At 52.6% G+C, this 25,707-nt stretch overlaps 3 protein-coding genes across 3 annotated transcripts; 2 read left to right on the forward strand and 1 right to left on the reverse strand.

Annotated features, from left to right (window-relative positions):
* The first annotated feature begins 2,740 nt into the window (after positions 1-2,740).
* On the forward strand, positions 2,741-3,741 carry BO70DRAFT_27251 (uncharacterized protein). The gene has a single exon (XM_025538968.1). The coding sequence runs from the start codon at positions 3,028-3,030 to the stop codon at positions 3,586-3,588; it is 561 nt and encodes a 186-aa protein (XP_025399943.1). The 5' UTR covers positions 2,741-3,027; the 3' UTR covers positions 3,589-3,741.
* An 11,462-nt stretch (positions 3,742-15,203) lies between these two features.
* On the forward strand, positions 15,204-17,373 carry BO70DRAFT_27283 (uncharacterized protein). The gene is made up of 3 exons (XM_025538970.1): positions 15,204-15,661; positions 15,895-16,170; positions 16,258-17,373. The coding sequence occupies exons 1-3, from the start codon at positions 15,449-15,451 to the stop codon at positions 17,074-17,076; spliced, it is 1,308 nt and encodes a 435-aa protein (XP_025399944.1). The 5' UTR covers positions 15,204-15,448; the 3' UTR covers positions 17,077-17,373.
* Positions 17,374-20,296: 2,923 nt separating this feature from the next.
* Positions 20,297-24,696, reverse strand: BO70DRAFT_403744 (Pkinase-domain-containing protein). The gene is made up of 6 exons (XM_025547047.1): positions 24,056-24,696; positions 23,277-24,005; positions 22,513-23,159; positions 21,265-22,236; positions 20,890-21,195; positions 20,297-20,823 (listed from the first exon to the last, which is right to left on the reverse strand). Exons 1-6 carry the CDS (start codon positions 24,655-24,657, stop codon positions 20,591-20,593), a joined length of 3,489 nt encoding a protein of 1,162 aa, XP_025399945.1. The 5' UTR covers positions 24,658-24,696; the 3' UTR covers positions 20,297-20,590.
* Positions 24,697-25,707: the final 1,011 nt, after the last annotated feature.

Genomic DNA, 25,707 nt, shown 5'->3' on the forward strand with positions numbered 1-25,707 from the left:
CACTCTCTCTCTCTCTCTCCACTGCTGCAACCCACCCAGTGCACGGCCATCTTTCCCCAGGCTGTACTCCGTCCTGCACTGCACTGCACGCACTGCACGCACTGCTGTATAGCCTTAGACGTAGCCAAGTACTACCTATGTACATACGTACCCTCGGATCCGAACCTAGAGTACTCAGTACTCAATACTGACTTCTGACCCCATCGACGATCAGCACTGATTTGGTTGAATCCGGTATCTATCTACAATCTACAATCTCCAATCTACATAGCCCACTCACTGGCGGGGTCATCCCGCTCAATAATAGACGCGCATCCCATCCCACTATCACCACTATCACCACTACCAGTCTACCAGTCTACCACTCCTACTAGATACTAAATACTAGATAGGTACTACGTAGGTACTAGGTACTAGGTACTAGATAGTAAGATAGTACAGACCGACCGACCACCCCGTTCCGTTAACTTCGCCCAACTTCCCTTTCGAGCCTCGACAGTCGATCTTCGTTTTCGTTTTCGTTTCTTTTTTTTCACTTTTTTTCTTTTTTTACTTTTTTTCTTTTTTTTTTTACTTTCTTTCCCCTTGATGCGTAGAGAATAAGGAATGGAAATGGAGGATGGAGAATGGGGAATGGAGGTCAGCTGCTTTCTTTGTTGATTCGTCTGTTGGGTTGCTTCGCTGTTAGTTAAGTATCCTTCCTTACCTACTATCCTACTTTACCTAGGTATGTACCTACGTAGTACTTACATACCCTAAGTACCTTCCTTAAGTACCTACCTAAGCATCCATCTCCCCTCGCGGCTCCGAGGGGTTATTTAGTTAGTTATTTGTTTACTTACGACTTGGATACTTACCACCACCACCAGGTAGGTAGGTAGGTAGTGGTTGTTGTGGTTGTGGTTGGCTTGTCTTGTTCGGCTGAATACTGCCCGGATAAGTATATGATATTAGGAAGGGGAGGGAGGGGGGTTAAGGGTTAGATGCTTCTTGTTGTGTGGTGGTATGGTATGGTTATTGGGGTGAGTGAGGTGTAGCGGTAGAAATATAAGTAGAAGTAGAAGTAGAAAGTGAAAGTGAAAAGTGGTGGTAGATAGATAGTAGTCCTAACCCATGGTATAGGTATATTATGGGTATCCGGTACATACAATCACAGTTGGAGTGCCTGCCTGCCTGCCTGCCTGTCCGAGGGAAAGGACAAAGGAAAAAGACAAGGACAACCAAGGCCAGGGCACTGCAGTTGCTCGAGGCAATCAAACTCAAATTGGGCTGGGGGGAAATTGGAACCAAAGAATCGGGTCGGACGGCGTAACTTAATATTCTCTATCCATGTATCTCATAATCTCATAATCTCACAGGATCCATCCATCCATTCTCTCTCTCTCTCTCTCTCTTTATCTCCCTGGGATTGATTGATCTCCTCTCGATATTAGTAAGAATATCTCCATCTCCCCCTGGCTAACCAGTCAAATAACCGTTAAAAACCTACTTACCTACCTACCTAGTCAACAGAACAGCTACTGGATACCCCGTACTTGATTGCAATATATAAATCCGCAGTCACTAAATGTCTACCCCCAGGCACTGTAAAGAGTAAAGACAATGGCCTTACCCTTTCCTTATCCTTCCTTCCACGAATCGATTCTCTCTCATGTGAAATTAATATTAATAATAATAATAATAAATCTTCAAAGTGGTGAGGGTAGTATTTAATATAGGTCAGCCAATTTCTTAACTACTTATAACCCGGACTTTTGTAACAATTCACAGATCGACCCCCCTGTACCTACCTAGGATTAGAACGGTGGTCTAGATGCTTGTTTGCTTTTTTTTCCCCCGGTTCCCTTCTGCTGCTGTTCTTTTTTCTTTTCTTTTTCCGTTCTGCGGGCGATGCTTGTTGTACCTAGGTAGGTAGCAACCAGACGATTGCCGGGCTGGTTGGTGTTGGCTTTTGGGTCGGTCCAGACTAGATTGCCATTGTGATGATACCCAGACTTACCTATTGTTGCACCCTTGCTTGGAGTACCTAGGTACATGTATTAACATAGTAGGTACGGTATCTACTCACCTGCTCCGGTGGCTTGGGACGGGGCACCAACAGACTACTGCCTACTACTGTACGCGATGGGACGAGACTTCCAAAAATGTGATGTATCATCGGAACTTGGAGACGGGCAGGACGGAGGACAGAGGACAGAGGACAGACAGACAAACAGACAGCCCCAGCCCATCGGCTCAAGGTACCTAGGTACCTACCTACCTGCCTCTCTACCTGGCGAATGCTGCGATCGAGCGTCTGCCTGTCATACCGAAGACAGGATGGATCGACTTGCAGCTGACCCATGAACCAACCAGCCTACTTACCTACCTGCCTGTCTGCCTATGAGTTTTCCCGTCCCCTCCTCTCTCCCTTCGCGAGGATGGGATTAAGCGTCCGTATTCTCTCCCACTAGTGCTAGATCTGAAGGATGATGGTTATCGCTCCAAGTGTCTGGTAGTACCAGATGATGGGTTGGGGATTAGAGTTGACCTGTGCTTTAGTAGTGCGAGGGTGGAAATTGTCCGGATCGATCGCGGTGGGCTGTGAGCACTGAGCAGCGCACCAGATCGCGGGTTTTCTCTGTAGCGGGGAACTCGATTCCAATTCCAATATTATTGTGCGTACGTGCGCGCGCGCGCGCGCGCGTGTGTGTGTGTGTGTGTGTGTGTGTGTGGAATTTGTCCTCTGCCTTTTTTTTTTTTTTTTTTTGCCACCTCATCGGCTTAGGGCCCTAGGGAGGGACGGAGGAGGGGGGAAAAAGGCGCGTTAGCGAGTCGAGTCGAGTCGAGCGAGTTGTTGTGGTTGCGTGCAAGTCATCCCTACCCAGACCAGGTCGGGTCAGGTCAGGCATCCGTCCGTCCTCTTTTCCCCCTCTTCCCCGTCCAGTTCTTTCTTCTCTCCCGAGCCTAACCAATTCTATCGTCACGCGACGAGAACGGCCTGGCAGGAGTAATAACTGTAGACAGACACTGGTAGGTAACTGGTTGATGGGACAACCGCGTCCCCTCGTACAGCGTGTGCGTGTCACACACACACCCCGACGCTGGGTTACTATCACACGATGTTCCCACGCGCAGGGTCAGATGCGTGACCTCGAACCGACCCGAACCGAGCGAGGGGGGGGGTCCAAAGGGGAAAAGAAGGGAGCAGAGAGGGCGGACTTGCGCCCAGATCTCCATCAACCAGGTTCGACGGCGCCTGCATCCGAGGATCCTGCCGTCGGACAGACAGGGCAAGCTGAGCAGGGCTGCTGCTATCTATCTGTCGTTTGTTTGTCTGTCCTGCCCTTCTCGTTGCGCCACGTCATTTTCTGGAAGGAGGATCTGTACCCGAGCGGTTCTTTCTTTCTTTCTTTCTCTCTGCCCTTCTTTTCACCACGGACAGCCAAGCCACCGAACCGCCGCCCAATGCAATGCAGTGTGCCATCCCCGTTGACGGACCACCCGAGGCCCCGAGGCCCTCAGGCCCTCCAAGCCCCAAAGTGGCCGAGGATGCCCAGATCCTCCTCGCAAAGGCTGTGCGCTCATAGGCCAGGCGCGCTCACGTGACCGGGGGCGTATGCGGGCGGATCGATGATCCCAGTTAGCATGGCCTGCTTCCCGTCTTGCTCTCCCCGGGCGGCGCGGTAACTAGCGGTCGTCTAAGAGCAAGGTCAGGTTAGTACTGTAGCACTTGTACTGGACATAGGCCGAGTAGGTAAGGAGTGGTCGGGGTTTCCAGACCGCCTTACCGACCAACGCGGCTCTCCAACCGCAAGGTGTGTGTGTGTGTTGTGTTGTGCACTGACTGACTGTGCCCGCCCGGCTTCTTGCGTGTGCTGCTGCTGCCGGGCGCGCACGCCCGGCCTCCCTCCTCCCTCCCTCCCATCCCCATCCATCCAGCCAGCCATCCACACACAGTCATCTCCCATCTCCCATCTCCCATCTCTCATCTCCCGCCTCCCGCCTCCCGTATCCCCGTCTCCGAGGAATCGCCATGCATGCATGTTTGCTGGACTTGCTGGACGCCCCAGGTTGGGCCGCGGATCCTCGAACCCTTTCGCGCCTGAGTTCAGCATCAACCACGGAACGCGGGAATCTGGTGTGGGCGGCCAAGGCGAGTCGACGTTAGCAGGGAGTGGAGCAAGGAAGGATCCTGGAGACTCCGGAGACACAGACAGGCCTGAGGAAGCCCACCACGGCCACGCAGGTGATTGTGGGTTCTGGCGGCAACGGAAAGACGCGGACGCCAATGCACGATGCCGCCTGGGTCGTAAAAACGTGGCAAGGGAGACTAACCCGGCCCCGAAACGGAAGGTCAGGTAACTTATCTCCCAGAAGGGAAAGCGCCCGAGGGCGCGGGCGGCCGTCCCCGGGTACCGTCCGTACGTAAGTCGTAAACTCAACCAGGAGTGGACCGGTCCGCCTTCAGTTCAAACTTAGGACGGTTTCGGTTTTATCTAACCTAACTTGACATTACGGTAAGCTAGGTACCTTACCTGACCTTACCATCCCTGTTTTTTCTTTTTTGTTTTTTGACCGCCGTTTCTGGCCGGGGTGGCCGCGTGTATGTACATACCGTACCATACGGAAAGGATTCGCACCCTCAGGCCCCCCAAGACAGGCCAGGGCCAAAGAGGCAGACAGGCAGGCAGGCAGGCAGGCAGGCCATCATCTTAACAGCAAGCGTTATGTGCTAAAGCTAGAGGGCTGGCTGGCTGGCTGGCTGGCTGACCGGTCGGCGACCTGGGACTGTCAAACTTGTGGAACACTACTCCGTAGGGAGGTGTGAACGCGCCAGCCCTTCCTGCAGCATCCTCAATGCGTCTTGTTGCACTCTACCTGAATCCCACCAGGTGAGCTACCTTGACGTTGCAGTCGGGTAATCTGGAAGCACTCTACCTCGAGGGGGTCTGACCCGACCCAAGCTGGTGCTCTGGCTTTGGATTCGGCTGCAACAGAGGGTGGGAAAAAAAAAAAGAGTCTCGACCAGCGAGGGGAGGCTTTTTTTACCCTCTCCCACCAAAAAAAGGGCGGAATGAATGACCGAGCGAGTCAGCGGAGATGAGGCCTGCGAGGGATTGAAACACGAGACGAAACGCAACAGGGAGTCGATGGAGGCTGAAGCCGGCCATCCTTGCCTTTCCATGGGTTGAACACTGAACAGGAGTAGGTGTGCGACCTGTGTTGGATGACCCTCACCGTCTCGTCTCACATACTGTCTCTCTCACACACACTCGCACACTCGCACACTCACACACTACACCTCGTGCATAAGATCGGCGGGAGTCGGGGCGGCCCGTCGTGGACATGACCAGGAGATGACTAGCAGGGCGATGGTGATAGGAGGACTGGCTGCCCAACGCCCTGACACAAGCGCCTCTGCATCCAAGTCACAACACCACCGCCCCGTGCTGTTTGCGACCGTGCAAATTCCGGCCTTCCTGTTCTGCTGACGCTTCTCTCTGGTTGACATGCAAATGGTGTGCTCGAGCTTCAGTCGCAGTCTCTTGACGGACGTGACAGACACGCGTATGGCGGGTGTATTTGGGTGTCACAACGGTATCTACCTTACCTTACTACTACGGAGTATCTGCTACTACTCTACACCACCACCTACTATCTTACCTCAGATTGAAAGCTGGATTGATGACGATTCCAAAGGATAAAGCAGGCCACGATTCCCGCCCCAAAAACGGAAGCCACCCGAGTCACACGATCCGTCGACTGATGTCATTGCTCAACGTCGAGCCGAGAGCACCAATCCCGACGACCAGGGGCGGAGATAACCCGTCGACGACGGAGTCGACGGGCGCGGCGGGAGATGATGGAGGGTGAGCACAGAAAGGGGTTCGTTCGCACTTGGCCGTGCTATCTCAGTCCTCAAAGGTCCCAGTGTGATTAGGTTGCAGATGCTCGGGCTTGTCTTTGACGAGGGCGAGTCACCATCGCTCTCCGCGGCGAATCGCAGCCGCCCACGGCGCCTTCTAACTTCGACTAGGCCCCCTACCCTGGAGGACTAGAGGTTAGTTCCCATGCCGCTCCCATGTGCCAGTGGATGCAGCCGTGTCTGCTGTCAGATTCGCCGGTTTACAACCTCCCTCCTCCTCCCCCCTCCCCCCTTCTCCAAACCACCACGGACGGCGAGGGCGGCATCAAACAAGGATCCTGGCCGACCCGGCCCATTGACGGAGATATCACCAGACCCCGCAAACGATCCCAGGCTCCGGGACACTGTCCTATCCCCCTCCCCCTGACCAGGGCTGGCTGTAGAGTCCATGTCCTCCTCAGCTTCCCATTGCTCACTCGTCTTCGAGAGAATTTGGACCGAGTGACGCTAATGCAAGCTATTTTCGGGCATGGGAGTGCCCTTCTGGCGCCGTCCCAGGGCTGTAGCACCGGGAAACTTATGCCAAGCTCCCCACTATGAACCCTCCCGGGCCTCTTCGGTCTCAGACAGTCTCACTCTCAACTCTCTGGGTTGATCGCTGATGCCGGGCAAAGAGGAAGTCACGACTCCATACGAGGCGTCGCCTGTTCATCGACTCGTCCAGACCGGGCTATGGAGTGTTCGGTAAAGCAGGATGGGTCTCTGGACGAGACTCGAGACTCGAGACTCGAGACACGCGCTGTGGATGTCAGCCTCGACCAGGACCGACGGGAATGCTCTCCTACTGTGTGCGGAGTACTCTGTATCCAGGTGTACTGGGATACGGGTACTCTGTACTCCCGTACAAGGACTCTGAGCATAGATACACGACTACTACCGACTAACTATACGGTTCAACACCGCCACAAAACCCACCGATGAGGGTACCCGAAGCGGCAGGTGGAACTACCCAGGCCCGGTGTACCATTGGCGCACTTCTCGGTTGTCAGCGTGGTGTCTGTTTTCAGCTGAGAGCAGCTCGGTTGATCGCGATGGGACCCCCCCACCATGACGCTGGAGCCGCACCATTGTTACCGACACTCGGACTCCTGTACGGCGCTGACACAGGCCGCTAACTCGCTGACGCTTGAGACCGCCCCCTCACCGCCTTGTTCCATGTCGCCCGTGTACTCCACCCGCCTCGACAAAAAAGAGATGACGCTCGGCCAGAGGACTCCTCTATCGCCACTTTAATTAGTAGCTATTTCTCTGGCTGCTCCATCCTCCATGTGGACAGTGGACGGCGGCCTTCGATGCCTTCCTTTCCAGTTCCAGTAGAAAACCAGATCCATGGAACCAGAGACCGACGGCCCCGCCGAGTGTACACGGTACTGGGCTGCTCACCGCACGGTAACTTAAGGTAACGCCGGAACCGAACATCCCCCGAGCAGTCCCAGTCGCAGTTCCAGTCGCCGTCCCAGGTTGATTTTCACCAACCTCACCCACTGGGAACCCGTACCGCGCACCGCCCGACCGTGAAATCAGAACCGGAGGAAGGGGGGAAAGCTGGTGCGCTGGTCCCAACGCCGTGTGCCAATCAGCTGCCGTGCGACTACGGTTCGGAGCGCTCCTTTCCCTGCTGGGCCCAACCACAATCGACGGCGTCGGTAGCACTCAAGGGCCTGCCAGAGCCAAATCGCCAATGGGATGTCCCCGCGGCTGTCGCTTAACTTTCGAACTGACTTGCATCATTCGTACCCATTATTATTTTGCGGGGACATGCGACATGGGACATGGGACAGACATTCCTGGTCTGCGACCTGCGTTGCCATTCGCGATCCGCCGTCCCTTGATCGTTCGACTTCAGGATTCAGGGCCATCCGTTCTGCTTCTTTCTTTCTTTCTTTCTTTCTTTTTTTTTCGCCCTTAATAAAAACGGTGAGTACTTCCGTCGTAGGTGTCGATGTAGGTGTCGGGTTACGTACCCCGTAGATAGTGCTAGATAGAGAGAATAAAAGTGGTTCCTCGACTTCGGCGGGCGGCGGCTGGGATGGATGGGTTGGTTACGGGCTATCTACGGAGTATCTACGGGCTACGGGCTACGGGTTTCCTGGCGCCGCTCCAGGCTCCTCTTTATCTCACGCCACCTTTCCTTTTTTTTTTCCCACACACACACACACAGAGTAGATATCTTAGTAAGATAGATTAGTACTTACAGTACCCCCCCCCCCGAGGTTATTCTTGTTCTTAGAAGGAAGGATGAAACACCGGGCTAAACCCCCGCTTCGGACCGTACATCCAGCAAATCCGTTTGCTTCGTTGGTCGGGTTCATCCTTCGGTACATCACATCACATCGCATCACATCACCACCACCACCACCACCACCACTATCACCATCAACTAACTAACTAACTACCTACGTATGTAAGGTACCTACTTATGTACAACACCCCACACATTACCAACTTACTCTTCCGACTACCTACCTACCTACCTAGGTAGGTATTATGTATGTACGTACCTACGTACTTGACAAAATAAGTAATCCCCGATCTGGGCCATCGTACCGCTCATACATACATAAGTACGGAGTACTACCTACTGTACCTACGGAGTACCTAGATGCAGATTGCACATACCTCGGCGAATCTCTGGAGATATTAGTGCATAAGTACTCAGTATCTGGGTAGGTAAGTAGGTAAGTAGGTAATCGATCTTGACCATGCCATGCCATGCCATGCCATGTCTCAAACGACGCGCGCCCACCAATAAACATAAACATCTTCTCCGCCCATGTCCAGAAAGGGTTATTGGCGGGGGGGGTTACTTGACTATTCAGCAGAGTATTTTACATCTTATTCTTTATTCATATATTGTGGATTATGGATTGGATAGGCCTAGCTATGTAGGTAGACAACTCTAGGAGAGTGAGTAGGTGTGTTTCCGGAGTACTTTGAGGGGTGTTTGGGTGTGGGTGTGGGTGTGTCCCCTTCGGAATCGGAGCAAGGTACGACGTATAGTACGTACATCCGCGCACGCGCGGGAGGGAGGGAGGGAAGGGAAGGGAAGGGAAGGTATCTCGCATGCCCGGGCCCCGGGGCTGCCTCCCGCCCCATCCTCATCCCCATATCCCCCCCCCCCCCTGGTCCATGCCTCAGGTAACTAACCAAGCTACTAACCTAACCTTGGAATATGGGCTGGGCTGGGCTGGGCTGGGCTGGCTTTCTGGGTTCTGGGTTCTGGGTTCTGGTAACTTAAGGTACCACCGGGGTGGGTAGGTCACTTGATCGCATCACTATCTGCATGTACTATCCCATCTGCATGTGCAATCTCCTATGGAGTACTTAGTATACAGCGCCGGAGGCCGGGGGGACGAGGTGCTTTCGCCGCGGAAGGTCTGAGAGCGGCAAACGGACATGTGTGCATTGCACACTATCGCTATGCGATGGGGGCCATCCTAGTAACAGGCTGCATACCAGATAGATACCTAGGTACCTCCTGGAGTTGGTGGTTGTGATAACCCTTGCTGACGGGTTGGACCGGTCGTGATACATGCCTTGGTAGTTGAGTTATTCCAAGGGGTGCGTGTAGGTAAGTAAGGGAATCCCTCCCGTCCCAGGTGCTTCGGAGAGCATGGATGGATGGGATGGATCTATCCACCCCACCGTCCACCGTTGTGCCGGTAGACATGTATGTAGGTATAGTAGGTACTCCGGCGTACTTCTGTACTTGTGTCACTGGCCGGGATGCCTGTGCCTAGGAGTATGTACTTCTGCAGCGTTTGTTTCCGATTACATCACTCTGGCAAGGTAGTTAGGTATATACTTACCGGTAGGTGCCTGCCTGCCTGCCTGCTGCTCACATTACTGTAGTCGGATGCAAGCTCCCGCGAGTGACTCGTCATATCCTGGCGAGATCGTGAAGAATTGCAGAGGTGCAGATGTTTGCCCGTTGGGGAGAGAACCCAACGCTTCTGCCCCAATCAGTAGTGATGGCTTTTACTTATTCCAGGGCCGTGTCCGTGTGATTGATAGCGTCCCGGGTTCAGCAAGGCAGTCCCCGCTGCATGCAATGCGGGCGCTACTGCGAAGCATACATACTATCCTGCCTATGCCTGTACTGTCTGGCGCAGGCCTGGGACGGAGGGATGGACGGGGCATGTACTCCGTATGTCTGTATTTATGGAGGTGGTGGTAGGTCCATCCATACCTGAGGTATGTCTGTACCTGATACAGACTGTACTCCGTACGGACACTATAGTACCTGCCTGCCTACTTACCTGCCTGCAGTGTAGGTGCATAGGTAGGATTCAACCAAGCAGCAGCAGCAGCAGCAGCAAACGACAACCTGGAGAGGATGCAGCCAAGCTAGTAAGTAAGGGTTACAGTCGTCCTCGCTTGCGCGCAAACTGATCAGGGCAGTAATCATGGATAATACTCGTTGATTAAACTCTTGTTCGACTGCTAGACACCTGCCTACTTGATCATCTTGCATGAGGATGATTACAGGTGATGATAGATGATCGGCTTGTTTTCTTTGTTCTGCCTACTTGGTAACAGACAGTAGTCGGTCCCCTTTCTTGACTTTCGGTACTATCCGCCCAGGTCATCGGATCACGGGCAAGTAAGGAGGAGGTACCGGACCCGACAATCGCAATAACAGCAGCAGCAAGCAACACGAAGAGAAATGGTGGGTGGGCTGGTTCGAGGCCTCGTTCCGCTTGGTAAGGGGAAAATGTAGGAGCCCGAAAGGATGCGCTGGTCCGAGTTCTGGTGCACTAAGCGGACAAACAACCATGGTTCGAGGAAATACCGCCCACGGACTCGGGTCGTGGGAAACAAATAGAATGCAGAACCACCTTCCTAATGGGCTGCCCCATCACGGATGGAGAACCGGGAAACAGGATGAAGAAGAAAAGAAAAAAAAAAAAAAAAAAGCCTAGTCTGGTCTGCAAATATGTTGAGGATTCCGGGTACAGAGACGAGACTAGAGACTGAGAGAGTCAAAGAAAGCGAGACTGGATTCCTCTGATTCCCCCTTCTCCGCTCCTTCGTTGTTTCTCCGGTTCTTGTCTTGCTAGTCAGTGCCTGGTGCATCGTCCCTTCTGTCACCAAGCAGTGTAACCAGACTCAATCTATTAGCGGGCCGAGGTCTCCGTGGAGGTACCATGTCCCATGTCCCCATGTACATAGCAGCTAAGGTACCAGGTTAGTAGTAGTAGGAAGTGCGTGTCTGCATCAGAGCCGGCAACCGTGATGATTAATCTTCTGCAAGCATAATGAAGGACTGACTAGTGATGTGCAGTGGGTAGACTAGGGCTCCAACGAGCTTTTGCCATCCACGGGCCGTCAGCCCCTCTCTTTTTAAAGATTCGGGCATTACCCGGGTGGAGCCAGCCTGTCCCTTCCCCGAACTCAGCCTTGGTGTCGCCGCGATCAGTGGAAGGAGCCAGCCACGCCCGCTGTATCAAAAATACCTCCGCGCGTTCGAGACTTGCGAGGGCGCACACTGAAATTATTATCGCAGATGCTACGGAGTACGAGGCACATACATGATTAAGGACTGGAGGAGCAGGAATTAATAAGCACTTATCACACTACTAGCATCGTCTCTGCTGGCCTGGCATAACGTGCGTGGCATACACTAAATCCTGACAGTCAAGCGCTGCTGTGCATCCATTGACTAATGGAAATAATCTCCAGGAATTGCTCGGTACTTCTTTTCAGGCCTAGTTAGTTTCTTTTAGGTTAAAAAGTCTCTTTACCAACCAGATCTACCACCAGTATCTAACAGTATGGGGAGAAAACCCATGGCGTGGCCGACTTTGGGTCTACTGCAAAAGCAGCCCAGGCATTGGTATCTCGTATTCTACGTAATCCGCAGACAGGCGGAGTAAGTACTGTGACGGTACTGTTAACCACGTAAGGTACGGTACCTCCTGCGGCAGACGGGCAGTTCCATCCTCCCGTATCTTGGTACCAGGCCAAAGCACAAAGCCCCGGCACAAGTGCTGGAACTGGGATAGCTCAATGCCCACTCAACCATAGCCATGTAAATCACACGCAGCATTGGCATTTGATGACTCAAGGAAATGAATCCATAGGCGAAAGAAAGTGCGAAATATCAACTGTGCTTTCCATCCTTCCCACGCAGCAGAGGCGGTTTGCTGGCAATAGTACCTACCCATACCGAATACGATACCACCCACTTTTTCACTTTCCAGGGCCGGGCAGCGACAGACCAAAAGAAAAAATAAAATCAAAATATCCAACCAGAAAAATAATAATACCAGAACGAAAAACACAAAATCGGCCCCCAAACTGGAGACGGAAGGACTTGAAGCGGTCGGTGGAGTTCCGTCACGGCGCCTTTACCCGTCCCGGCGTACCCTCCCTCCGTCATCAATCGTCACTTGCGCCCTCTGGCAAGCTGACGCCCCTCTTCAGGCTCTAGACTCGACAGTAGTCGCTGTTCGTGTGGCCGCCGGGGCCTGCCAAACGCCCAACCCGAGGGCCTTACAGCGATTCAGCTGATCCCCATGGAACCATGAATACTTTTAGCTGCGTCTTAGGTGAGTCCCCGTCCATGTCTATGGGTCGCTGGCGTGTTGGACAGGGTCCACCATGCCTGCGGACCGTTCTTCTACGCTACTTCCTTTCCATGACCGCTCCTCCATCCGCATGGTTTTTTTTTCTTCCCTTCCCCCCCCCCCCCCCCCCTTGCTAACCAACCAACCCCCTCTCTTTCCCTTCCGCCCTGCGTCCTCCCAGTCATGTACGGGGTAGATACGGAGCACAAGTCACTTTCCTCAGAATGGATATATCTTGATACTCCGTTCAGTACCGTATGTACATACTGCTCACCAGCCAGTACTCGGAAGTACCGAGAATCACCCTTCGCACGGTTCCCATCTTGCCAATCAGACCAATCCATCGACCTTGCCTAATTCTGCCAACCAAATTTATATTAATATTATTGCCCGGTGCTGGAGCTGGGTTCCATGGTGATTCTAGCACCGACAGCAAATTAATTGCCCGCGTGTTTTCTCCAGCCAGACGGGCCAATGATGGGCCCCAGCCGGGCTGGGCAAGGGAGACCAAGGTCCCAGCTAGACTAGTCGCGGTGCGTGGTGCGTGGTGCGGAATCGCCTCCGCCTCTAAGCTCCAAGTCAATACGTATCTAGTATCATAAGAAGAGCACACTGAGAGGTATCTATAATAATAATCTATCTATGTGATCAGTGATGGTACGGAGTACCCGCATCGTATCCAGGGACCCAGCCGACCCAAAGAACGAGCAGCTGCTTTCTCTGGGAATCCCCATCGCGAATCTTCCCGCCTTTCCGCTTTCCGCCAGCCGTGGGACTCGCACCCTGCGTCTCGTGTCGTTTTGACGCGCTTGACCCAACCGTTTTCCCTCTTCTCTTTTTTTCTTTCTTTTTTTTGCCTCCCGGACGGACCGGCGAGTCGGCGACCCAAACAATTCATTTATTACCGCTTACTTATCATCACCTAGTAAGTACGCCGTAACAGCTAATTTATTCTAGAAGGAACTGGATCGAAGGAAGAGACGAAGTAATCAGATATCGATTAATTTAATCATGAATCACTAATCACTGACTGTGTGTCTACTAATCATCAACTACCGTTGTCGTCTATCTAGCCGTAGGTCCACCATAGCTTCTCCGTAGCCCGAATCGGTCCCTCCGTATCGTTCAATCTCTTGGTGCCCTCCGCCAGTTCCCTAGCAGTATGTACTATGTATGTATGTAAAAGTATGCATGTATAAGCTCAGACAGCCTCTGTGCTGGCTGGCTCTTCACCTCCTTCCCTTCGCGATCTTATCTCTGACCTGCAACCAACCGTTCGATCCGTGCCGTAATCCGACTCTGAAGGTATATCATCACTCCTTCCCGGATGTGGTCTGTCGGCTCTACCCACCCCTGCAGAGTGCAGGCAGACACCATGATCCAGGTCGACTGAGGGTGGACCGCCAGTTGGGAATGCATCCAGAGAAGGATAACTTCCAAGGATGGATATGCGTGATGTGCGTGCACGTCCATCCTGGCCCGGGTTGCACTTGCACCTCCCAGTCCCAGATCCCAGGATCTTGACTTACAGCCACCCCGGCAACAGGCCCGACCCTGTTCTCTAGGTGTTTGATCATAACTGACACTTGCATCGCGCTACTGCTAGGCCTTGGGGACACTATTATTCCTTCTCGCTTGCTGGCTCCCACCACTGTTTTTTATTACCGCGGAGTACCTTTTTTCGTTTTTTTTTTCTTTCACATGCCCCTTCCTCTGTACGCAGTAAGTAGATAGAGATTTCATAGCCCTGGCTTCTGGATTTTTCGTTGTGTGATCTCCAGTCCGTCCCTGTCTGAGAGGCCAATGCCGGTTTGATCTTCCGGTGCCTGATATTACGGGCATTAGTACACGCCGTAGAGCCCCTCCGAGTCCAACGCTCACGTCATAACTGAAATCCCCGAGGCTCTCTCTTTTCCTTTTTTTTTTTCTTTTTCTTTTCTGTTTTTCCTTTTTCCATTTTTCCATTTTTGGTTTTTTTCTTTTTTCCCAATTCCAATTTCGAATTATTTTATTTTTTTAGGTCTTTGGCCTTCTCTTTGTCCCTTTTTTCCCTTCTGTTTTTCTTTTTGGAAATATTTATTTAATTTTTTACCTGCCCACCCCCTTACTACCGCGACTTGCTACGGCGACTGCTGCTACTGCTGCTGCTGCTGCTACTTACTTTCTACCTATCCTTCGCCGACACCCTTGCTAAACTTGACCACCTCGACTTCTTCTTCGCCTTTTCTTCCCTCCACCGCCTCCTCTCCCACACATCCCACCCCCCATACCATACTTACTCACTCCCTCACCCTCGCACACAAACATCTCTCACACACCCCTCCAACCCCCCCCCTCCCCCTCCCCTCCCCTCCCTCTCTCCCCCCTGGTCTGTCTTTCCCTCGTCGGCTTCGTCCATCTCCGGATTAGATCCTCTTGGGCCTGCCATCCTTCCTTGTGCCTCCGCCGTCCGGCTCAGCGTGACCACGAGGCTATGCTAGCTTCGCAAATCACCCGACGGGAGCTGGAACTGTTTTTGAATTGGTCTACTCTCTGACCGGCAACTCCGCATCAACTCATCCTGGTCGCCTTGCACACGCTCGCCTTCGTACGTACATACATACATACTTACATACTACTTACATACATACGGCCGTCCATTCCTTGAGCCATACATACGGGCAGCATACCTACCTGCTACCTACCTACTACCTACCTACTACCTGCCTACCTTCCTCTCAACCTACCGACATACGTCCGTCTTCCTTCCCATCCATCCAATTCCCTCCTCCCATACGCCCGCATACATACATACTTCGACGCTTTGCCGTCCGGGCCGCCTCTCAAAGGAAGACCACCCCTGCTGGCCTCAGTCCTTGGCCAACCGACCCACCGGACGTGACTTTCGACTCGCATCATCCTGCGTCTGTCCTCTCGCTCCCCCCATTTCCCGTTCCCGCCTTATAAGCAGCACGTCGCGCTCGCTCTACAAATGTCCGGCAACCCCAACGACCACAACGACCCCAATCGGCAGGGCCAGTACAACGACCCCAACCGGCCAGGTCCGTACAACAACGACCCCAATCGTCCGGGTCCGTACAACGACCCTAGTCGACAGGGTCAGTATCCGCCGCCGCCTCAATGGAGCACAAGTCAACCTGAGGAGAACTCGCCTGCTCAATACCCGCCGGCCTCTCAATATCAGGTACGTGGGTGGATTGCTTCCTTGATTTCGCATCTGTTCGTTCCATTGCTCTGTTTTCTGCCCTTGATTCAATGCGCGTTTCCCCCGGCTGTGGTCGACTGTCGCCATTACACCCCCCCCCCCATTTGTTATCTTTTGTTTTCTTGTTTTTGTTGTCGTCCCCTCATGGCGTGTTCGTTGCCTCGCGATTGTCAACTGAGCATTGGCTAACTCGCGATTTCTTTCGCGTCTAGTATCCTCCCGCTTCATATGCTCCTGCCCCGGACCACCATTACCAGCCTCCGTCGCAATACCCGCCTGCGCCTCCATCACAATACCCTCCCCCCTCCAACATGGCGATGCACCCACACGTCCAGGGTCCACAGGACCCATACCGTCTCCCCCACCCGGGTGCTTACCGCGCCCCAGATGTATATGCCCAGCCCCCTCCGCCACCTCAAGTAGTCTATCAAGCTGCTGCTCCCCGTCAGCGGACTGCTATCGCCTGTCGCTATTGCCGGAGACGCAAGGTATGTTTCGAGATTGGAACCGGTTATTTGGCTTTCGGGTCGTATTGTAATGGTTTGGGGCTAACATATGATGTTTTCAACGGGTAGATCCGCTGCTCCGGATTCGAAAGCTCCACGGATGGACGCTGCAGCAACTGTATCCGCTTTAACCAAGAGTGCATGTTTACGCCCGTCTCGTCCCAGGCGCAGGCCTTCGTACCTGCTCACGCCGCCTACCCACATCTCCGGAACGTACAGAATCCCGGACGCGCCGGTGGACCCCCAGTGACGCTTTACGGTGCCCATGGCCAACCTCTCCCACCTCAACAGCAGCCAGAGACACTCCCGCCCCCGCAAGGATTGTATCAGCATCCCTATGGACACGCGCCTCCGCCCCCGCAGGATCATGTAAGTCGCGAGTTCCTCTTTGGATCTTCCTTTATTCATTATTTCGATTTGCAGAGGCCCATTGGTCGCCGAGGATCTGGCTCCGGATTTGAGTACCCTGATCCCACAAACCTCGCACCGGTTACACCCACAACATCTGCTTCCGGATACCAGGCGCACCCTGCTCCAATGCCTTACTACCCGCCGCCTCAACAACACGATCGGCGTCCCTCGCCACAATCGGCCTACGCTTACGATAGCCGCCATTCGTCGTCGCCTCATAGCTCCCCGTATCCTCCCATGCATCCCAGTCAAGGCGCAATGACCCCTCCCCCCACATTCACTCCGGGTGGTTCTTCCCGCGGTGGGCTCAATGTGCGTGACATGTTGAACCCGGGAGATAACCCGGGCCAGCCGCCCGCAGATGGCCAAGCTCGTTCTGGAGATGCTCGCTCCGGGGATCGCTCTGCAGATGGTCAAGGTCGCTCTAGCACCGACAGTGATATGCTCAACGCATTGAACCGCCGGGGGCCCCAATAATAATTCGGGGAATAGTTGGTTGTCCGGTCAGAAGGGTCGCTCATGATCGGGACCAGGGTGGATGACGAGGATAGATCTGGAAGAGGTGGGCACGGAGCAGGAAGTATTAGGTTTGAATTCGTTGTTGGTTGATGCGGAAGGCTCGTGTGCTGGTCACACATTTTTCAACGTGACGTTTGGGTTCGAGTGTCTTGTGCCTGTCACAGTACGAAAAACGCAAACGGGACGGGGCAAGGGAAACGAAATTCTCTGCGGGTGCTACTCCCAAAGAATGCCGGCTTGATCAAGTGCAACGCATGACGATTTCAAGGGAAATCTAGACAGGACTTCCGACATCATCTAATACCGAATCCGAGCTTCGATGGTCATTTATGATGAGATTTGGTGGACGACGCAATGCTTTGACTCAAAATGATGTTTTCATAGAAATGGGGGGTACAATGGAAAAGAAAGGTGAATCCTTTCCGTGATAATTCGATTACGAGGCCATGGAAACGAGAAGCAAGAGAGTTACGAGCTGCATGATTAAGTACGAGATTGCTGTCTTGGTTTGGCTATCACATACGGTCAACGGCGTATGCGGATTGTGAACAATGCGGCTCTTATCGAACCACCACCGCTGCGCGTGGACAGTCGACGACTCCTACTGTGTTCTTATTTTTATCTACGCCATTTCCCTTTCCGAGAGACATCATAACGGCTTTATAAATTATCTGGGGCGACCTACTAATGAGATTTTTCTTCTTGTCGGTTTCTTTATTCACGCCCACGCCCAGTCTGAGCCTCATGTATGTCGAGGTGTCGAGTCCGCTTTCACATGCCCATTCAGTGAGAGGTCTGTGTTTACTTCGCGTGATGAAGGCTCGACTGGGACTCCCTGGGCGCAGGGCTTTATTCCGAAGCTCCTCCTGTTGGAAATGGCGGCCTTACGCGTCAGCCATCACGGATCGAATCATTGGTGTGGGGTTCTGCTGCATTTTCATTTCAAATACCTTGAGGACCATGTGTGATGAGGCTTTTCAATGCTATTGGCGGTGTGGCTTTGTCTTTCTTGAGTGTTTCACTATCTTTCGGGTGGCTGTGTGTCTTGCGTTCATGCCTAAATGTTAATTGCCTTTGAGACTGGTTTTGCCATCATTTGCGAAAAGGGGGTCATACTTCTTTACTTACTTTTCTGTTTGTCATTCTGTTCCTGTTTTTTTCTCTTTTTTTCTTATGTTTACTTTCTTTTGTTTTTAAAAACCTGGGAGGCTGTCTGATCAACTTTTTTATGAATTGCAATCTCATCGTGTTGTGTTGACTGCGTGTTTATTTACATCTCTCTGTTCGCCTTATTTTTGGTATTGTGTATGTTGCATTGTGCATATTATATTAGTCCGATGCTATCTGATGCCATCTATCTATCTATCTATCTATATAGCTACAGCTTGGTATTGTGTCTCTTATCTGAGTCTGCGTCTGAGTCTTGTCTATTGATCAAGGAGTTAGTCGGACACCTACCTACCTGCCCACCTAGGTAGCTGTGAGCTATCTATCTACTGGGGTGCTTACTCTATAAGTATCTAATTAGTAGCGGCCGGTCTATAGCCCATCCTTGCTTGCCTCAGGCTCGTAATAGTAGGGCAAAGGCTAGCTAGCTAGCTAAGTAAGACGACACGTGATTTGGATTCAACCCTCAGTCAGCTCGATCTCTACATAACTACCTATGCTTATGACATAGACATGCAGGATGGATGGATGGATGGATGGAAGCATGATCCGAGTTGCATTTTGGGATTCTTGTTCTTAGGACACTTCTCACTCCTCACTCGATGTGCTGAGTAATGCCTGCTGCTCTGCTTTGCTCTTTCATCTATCTGCAGCCTGCAGATTCGTGCTCGCATCCAATCATAGCAAATTATTATCTCACCGGCAAATAGATCTATATAGGGAGGGGTTGGGTTGGGTTGGGTTGGGTTGACGGGTGAGCAGGTTGCAGGTTGATTGAGTGAGTTTGTAGAAGGTAGATGGGGAGATGAGACGTATGAAATGACGATAGGTGGGTGGGTAGGTAGGTGGGTGGGTAGGTAGGTGGGTGGGTAGGTAGGTAGGTAGGTAGGTAGGCGGGTAGGTAGGTATGTGGGTAGGTAGGCATGCAGATAGGAACAATCAATCAACATCCAGAAAGAAGGACAAAGAATAAGATGATGAAAAAGAAAAAGAAAAAGTAAAAGAAAAAGGATCAAGGAATAAGATTCTGTACTGGCAATAAGATCCTAACCCTATCTATCTATCTAGTAGACAGAAGACATTAGATACATGAAGGATGAGGACTAACTAGAGCAGACTTGACTGGATCACGTGAGTAACAGATTATTATATCACTACTCGAGTGACTGGTTGTACTACTTTAAGTAACAGATTAAATTAACTGGCAATTGGATGACTGACTGACTGACTGACTGACTGACTGACTGACTGACTGACTAACTAGCTGGCTCACAGAAATGAGGGAGGAAAGTGAAGATGAAGGAGAAAGAAAGCAAAAGGAAATGAAAGGAAAGGAAAGGAGAAAGGAAAGGAAAGGATAATAGGATGGTCTGATGGATAGGGGGAGGAGGAGGAGGAGGGTGTATGTATGCAGTGGGTAGGGAGGAAAGAGTAGGTTATGGGGGTTGGTTGGTAAGTTCCTCGGTGAGTTGATTGGTTGTTGGTTGATGGATGGATACAGGGAAGGGGGAAGGGATGGATGCGTCGCTTAGTGAGTGGTAGGTGGGTAAATCAATAACATGGGAAAGGAACAGTTTTAACGAGTGGGGGTTTTTTGGGGGGAATGGTGAAAGGAATGGAAAGGGACAGACAAGGGAAAAAGAAATGAGTAAAATGAAGGTGGTAGGTAGGTATAGTAGGTAGGAAGGAAGGGAGTAAATAAAGCACGCTGGCATGAGATGTAATGTAGTGAGTGAGTCGTTTTCACAAACGATGAATGGGTGTGAGATGACAAAAGGAAATAGTTTGATGGGTGAGGTGGTTAGTTGGTGGGTTTTAGACAGAGCAGAGAAAAGGGAGGGAAAAGGGGAATGGGCTGGGTTTATTTAGTTTGAGAGGGGGCTGAGACCAGAGCATTCAGTATTGCAACCAACCGATTCCAGAAAATATCAAGGGACCTGATGAGCGAGTGTGAGTGTGAGTGTGAGTGTGAGTATGAGTGTGGGTGTATGACTGTGTATGAGTGAGAACCGAAGAATCAGAAAACAACCAAGCCAGAATCCCTAGTATCCATCAATCCGGCCATCCAATCATTTTTTTCACGCGGATATATGCAACAACGATGGATGTAGAGTAGAGTAGAGTACTACCGAAGACTAGATCAAGTGGAGCGCAGTCCAGATGAGTGATTATGTTTCCAGAACAAGATCAAGAAAGAAAAAGCAAGAAGGACACCGACAGGTAGTGTTTTATGTCAGTTATGGCTGGATGCAAAAAAAAAGGACATCGAAAGATATCGGAAACAAATGGAGGAGAAGGTGATTATTCAAGAATCCGGAAAAGCATCCAAGATCCTAGCCATTTCCTTTGCACGGGCCGGGTCTTCAACGATCATGTTCCGCTGCTTCATGACCAGGTACAGCGTGTCGACGACCTTGTTGAACGAGGACGCGGCGCCTCGCTCTTGTCGGAAGCGGACGAGGCTGAGGTTCTCCTGTCGGCCGCGTTCGAGGTACGTACAAAATTCGGCGGAGAATTGGACGGGGCGGAGACGAAGGACTGAAAGGGTGTTAAGTTAGCTTGTCTTGCTGGGTGTGGATAGACGGATGGGAGTGGATGGCTTACAGTTTGCTTCGGCGACACTGCCATAGATGATGCGGCGGTCCTTATCTAGGAAGACTTCTTCCATGCCATACTTCTTCCACTCCTTGAGGATCTTGTGGACGTCCTTCCGGGCTTTGGTCGTTGATGTGTTGAGAGCGACTACTCGAGTGGCGGGCTTGATTTGGAACACACGAGCAAACCAGTTCTGGCTCTTGCCGTCGTTCCGGGGTCGTTCTGGGAGGGGCTTTTCGGTGATATCTGTATCGAATGATTGGGCGCTGCCTTCGGAGTGGCTGAGTAAGGGGTTGGTTTCTGTGCTGTTGGGCTCTGTGGGTTATGGTCAGCTACCTGGGGTGGTTTCGGAGTGATAGATGGATAAAATGGGGTGGGACTGACCAGGCCCTTGATTCCGAGAATCTTTACTGGATCTTCGATGGATCAGTCTTCTAAAGAACCCGCCCTTGGGCTTGGAAGGCGAGCGTGTCTGGCTCTTCGCGTTCTCCTCTGCCGGGGGCTCTGCTGCATCTTCTGCCGGATGAACGATCACCGTCGTGGAGCTGGGCTGTATTGGCCTCGCGTCCATCGATATCCTCGCTGCCTTCTCTGCCGACGGCTGGGACCTGTTCGGGAACCATGACCACTTCTTATGCTCAGAGGTGCGAGTACCACTGCGCCGTGGAGACCCCGGGTTTTCTGCAATGGGGTCCAGCTCGCAGGGAATTCGACTCTGGCGAGAGTTCACCGAGGCAAACTTGCGGGTAGGCGCGACAGATGGTTCACTGCCGGTCTGGCCGTTGTAGCCGTGAGGGAATTCTGCGGTGTCATTCGGGATGCCATTGCGGTTTTTCCGGACGTGCAGATGCTTGGTTGGCTCCATGGACTGCACGGAACTATGAGGTACCATGCGAACTGTTCGCTTTCCACTTCCTTCGCGACTGATGCGGCCCGAGAAATTGGGGATGCTGGGTTGGGAAGAGGCTCTTTGCACGTCCAAGGCCGCTTTGCCCTTGTTGCGACTGTCTAACGATGCACTGAGGTCCTCGGATGCTCTTTGGCGCGGTTCTGGGTCCTTCGAAGGCTGAGCAAGTGGGCTTGGATTCGGGGTATCGCCTTTCCGCGAAGGGGTGTTCCGTCCGAGCCTTCTCTGTTCGTCTTGCTCGATCAGCCGATCAAAATGCCCGATCACAGGCTCAAGGTAACCGGGGATATTCTCAGATCCGTTTTGAGTGGAAAGTTCAATCAATCTGCGTCTTGTTTCCAGTAACTCTGCGGCTGTATAAGACTTCGGAGATGCTGCCGACGGAGGGCGCGGCTTAGGGTTAGTGGCGGTGTTTGGAGCGAGCTGATCCTGCGAGCCCTCGGGACTAGCTATCGACATTGATGTTGCAGGCGTCTCGGAACCGATGCAGGTGCTCGTGGTGCAGTTGGTTGAAATCGAACTGCCATTGAAGGCCTCCTCACATATCTTGCTAAGTTCATGGGATACCTTCCGTGCATCATCCTTCCAGATGATATCGGAATTCCGCACCCTCTTCATCTGAGGACAGTTTTTGATCGTCACTCCGGCCCCACGTACAACCACCGGTTGGGCGGGCAGTATAGGGCTTCCCGGTGCATCTGAGAAAGGATCGTCCTCGTACTCACTTATAAGGCTGCTGTCGCTGGAATCAGGCTTCATCATGTGGGCTCTGGAGCGGGCCGCCCTTCCCTTCACCGAGACTGAGCCCTGGGAACGGTTGCGGGAATGGCGGAAGCATACGTTTCGTCTGTAGCTAGCGGAACGAGGTGTTGACGTGCCATGCAGCGCGCGACGAGATCCTATGGAGCTTTTTGACTGGAAGGATTTCATCGACTGCATCTTCACCTTCTTATCGCGCATCAACAAAAACGGGGAGCTGGGCGGACATCCGAGTTCGTCCTGATCAGGGTCATCCTTGACAACGGGCATGGGTGGCCGTGGAACTCCAGGTGTCGTCTCCTTGATTTTCTCGATGACCCCGTTTCGGTAGATTGTGATCTGGGCGTACTTGGCTTCTTTCTCGGCATATTTGTCCTGCGGGGATCTAAACGGATCGTAGCTTCTTGTCGTGTTACAAGACTTAGGCTCCGCAGGATGCTTCGCTCGTATGCCGGTCTCTTTCACGACTGGAATGGGCGTCCACTTCTTCACGCTGCTCTTCACCCGAGGCGTCCGCCTGTTGGGTGTACGGTCCGGAGCCGAGATATGATGGTAGTCGCTCGCTGAGTATGCCAGCGCGACCGGACCTTGGTAGTTCTCAAGCTGCTCGTTTCTAAATTTGACCAACGCATTGTAAAACATCCGTTCATGGGTTGGACTGACGTCACGCAGGGTATCAGCTTTGGTCCCACCGATGACTATCAATGTGTAAAGGGGTGGTTTCACTTACTCAGGGCTCAATATCTTTTGAATGATTGCATCCGGTCCAGCATCATGCCAGAGTGTTTGAAGATTTCGCAAGAGATCGAAATCAATATCCTGCCTACTGATGATAGGGGGGCCGCAATCCTGAACAGACAGCGGCGGCGCAGGGCCCACGTAATGTGTTGCCAATGCTTGATGGAACCCCTCATATTTCTTCAGGAGGGGATGTTGCCATATCTCTCGCATGTTAATCCGGTACTCTGGCCGTTTCTCCAAAATGCACATGATGAGATGTGCAGCTTCATCACTGACCTCTGGGGGAATTTCGAACCTCCCGTTCTTCACGAGACGAAGCGTGGTCGGCAGATCCCCTCCATCAAAGGGGAGGAAACCGGTTAGCAGTGCGTACAGGATGATACCGCAGCTCCATATGTCCGCCTTGTCACCCCGGTACATATCCCCCTCGATTATTTCGGGCGCTGCATAATGCGGACTCCCGCACGAGGTGTTGAGCAAGCGATTCATAGGCTGCAGAGCAGCCATCCCGAAGTCAGCAAGCTTGACATTGTGTTGTCCGTCTAGCAGAATATTCTCCGGCTTCAGGTCCCGGTGACAGATGTTGAACCGATGGCAATAACCTAGGCCGGCTATTATTTGTCTAAACAGACGCACTGCCTCTTCCTCTGGGAGGGGTCCATGTTTGGAGACGTAATCAAACAACTCTCCTCCTTCGACATACTCGAGCACCAGATACCTAGAAGGATCGTCAGCCATACCCCCTGTTCAAAGGGCGATCATACTAACAGTTCTCCCCGATTCTCCCACACATCATACAGATTGATGACATTCGGATGCTCGATCAGTTTCATGATGACCACCTCCCGCTCCAAGCCCGACGGGATCTGTCTGGGACCTATGCCCGCAAAGTGACCAGCCTTCCTATCCATGCCCGCAATACTCGCGCTCTGGGTAATCGCTGCAGACTTCTTCGACACGATCTTGATAGCCGCGATCTGCCCGGTATTTGCATGCTTAGCCAGCCGGACGCGTCCGCTCGCGCCCTTCCCCAGAGTCTTCCCGAGCTGCCATGGTCCGACGTGCGTCTTTCTCTTCCCCTGGTTAGACACGAGCGACGCCGCCGAGACGGCCGAGTTCCGATTCGTGCCCGGCCGCGAGCCCGGTGCGGGTGAGCTGCAGTTGATCCCTATGCTCCCTTTCGCGGCAGACAGTGGACTGGTCGCAATCGACATCGGCACGGGCGATGTCATTTGATACTGCGCGAGTCGTTGCCGGAGCTCCTCTCGCTCGGTCATCGGGGTCAGACAGTTGTTTACTCTCGCTGTAGCATCCGTCAGGGGCGTCCGCATGGTCTGAGGACTGAGCACCGTGACTGGTTTCCCATCCATTGGGCCCGTCGCCCAGATCGAGAGAGACGCGGGTCGATACTGGTTGTTTATGGACGCGCCGGCATATGGATGATCTCGCGCGGGGAGTTGTCGATTATTCCGTTCGTATGTAGCTGCGGTCTGTCAGGTTGGAGATTCCAATATTCCAATTGATGACGAGGGGGAGGAGGGGGTAGTAAAGGAGGAGAGAAATCAAAATAACTGACCCCGAGAAATGCAATAGTAAACAATTATTCACTCTCGAGGACTGTGTGTAGGTACACCGATATTTCCCGACGCTCAGTGGCCGAAGTCAACGGGGACGTGTAGTACTTGTCAAAGTCGAATGCTGTAGGGTCTCTGGTTAGTAGTTTCCTCGTGGACAGTCGGACCTCAATGCCATGTAGCACATTAGCACATTTGGTGGGGGGGGGAGGGGGGGAAAGACGGTGTGCGAAGGCGTTCCCAACTGGGCTCTGAGGAGGAGGAGGAGAGAGTAGGAGGAGGCGTGCTGGGGGATTCGTCGTGAGCACAGCTAATCTCGTCCAGGCATGCTGTCTGGCGCTGGAATGAGTCCGAGTGGCCCGACAAGCTGTGTTTGTTTGGCGCCGAATTCCTCTCATTCGCCGGACCACCCAATGGATGGCATTGTATGTGATATGATTGGAATGTGTTTCTTCCACTCCGATCAGCCAGTCTACCCTCTACCCTCTACCCTCCATCCAGCCCAGCACTGGTGCTAGCATACGAGCAATGCTCCGGCTGGAAATTAAGCATTCAATGCCACGTCTTACACAATTCCCACCTCCGAGGCAAGTCACTAACTATACTGCAGCGCTTCTGTTTGGAAAACTGAATTGATGTCTTGGGTTTCTAGGGGGTCGATACGGCACCTCGAAAGAATCCCCAAGAATCCTCAATCGATACTATGGTCGTTCAATTGTCCCCCAGACACACGCCCATCGAAGACAGCAAGCAATATGGGCCCGAGACGGTTAGGATCTTTAACCCAACCGACAGACCCGCATGCATTCCCCCCTTCGTGGCGCGAAGACAGGGTGAGAAGAATCG

This window comes from Aspergillus heteromorphus, assembly GCF_003184545.1.
Source record: "Aspergillus heteromorphus CBS 117.55 chromosome Unknown BO70scaffold_10, whole genome shotgun sequence".
In the NCBI taxonomy this organism is placed as follows: Eukaryota; Fungi; Ascomycota; class Eurotiomycetes; order Eurotiales; family Aspergillaceae; genus Aspergillus; species Aspergillus heteromorphus.

Coding starts and splice junctions, on each gene's coding strand:
- BO70DRAFT_27283 (XM_025538970.1), top strand. CDS start 15,449: ATGTCCGGCAACCCCAACGACCACAACGACCCCAATCGGCAGGGCCAG. Junction 15,662..15,894: donor CGCCGGCCTCTCAATATCAG/GTACGTGGGTGG, acceptor TTTCGCGTCTAG/TATCCTCCCGCTTCATATGC. Junction 16,171..16,257: donor GCTATTGCCGGAGACGCAAG/GTATGTTTCGAG, acceptor TTCAACGGGTAG/ATCCGCTGCTCCGGATTCGA.
- BO70DRAFT_403744 (XM_025547047.1), bottom strand. CDS start 24,657: ATGGATGGGAAACCAGTCACGGTGCTCAGTCCTCAGACCATGCGGACG. Junction 23,160..23,276: donor CAAAAGATATTGAGCCCTGA/GTAAGTGAAACC, acceptor GGTCAAATTTAG/AAACGAGCAGCTTGAGAACT. Junction 21,196..21,264: donor TTCTCGGAATCAAGGGCCTG/GTCAGTCCCACC, acceptor CATAACCCACAG/AGCCCAACAGCACAGAAACC.
- BO70DRAFT_27251 (XM_025538968.1), top strand. CDS start 3,028: ATGGGACAACCGCGTCCCCTCGTACAGCGTGTGCGTGTCACACACACA.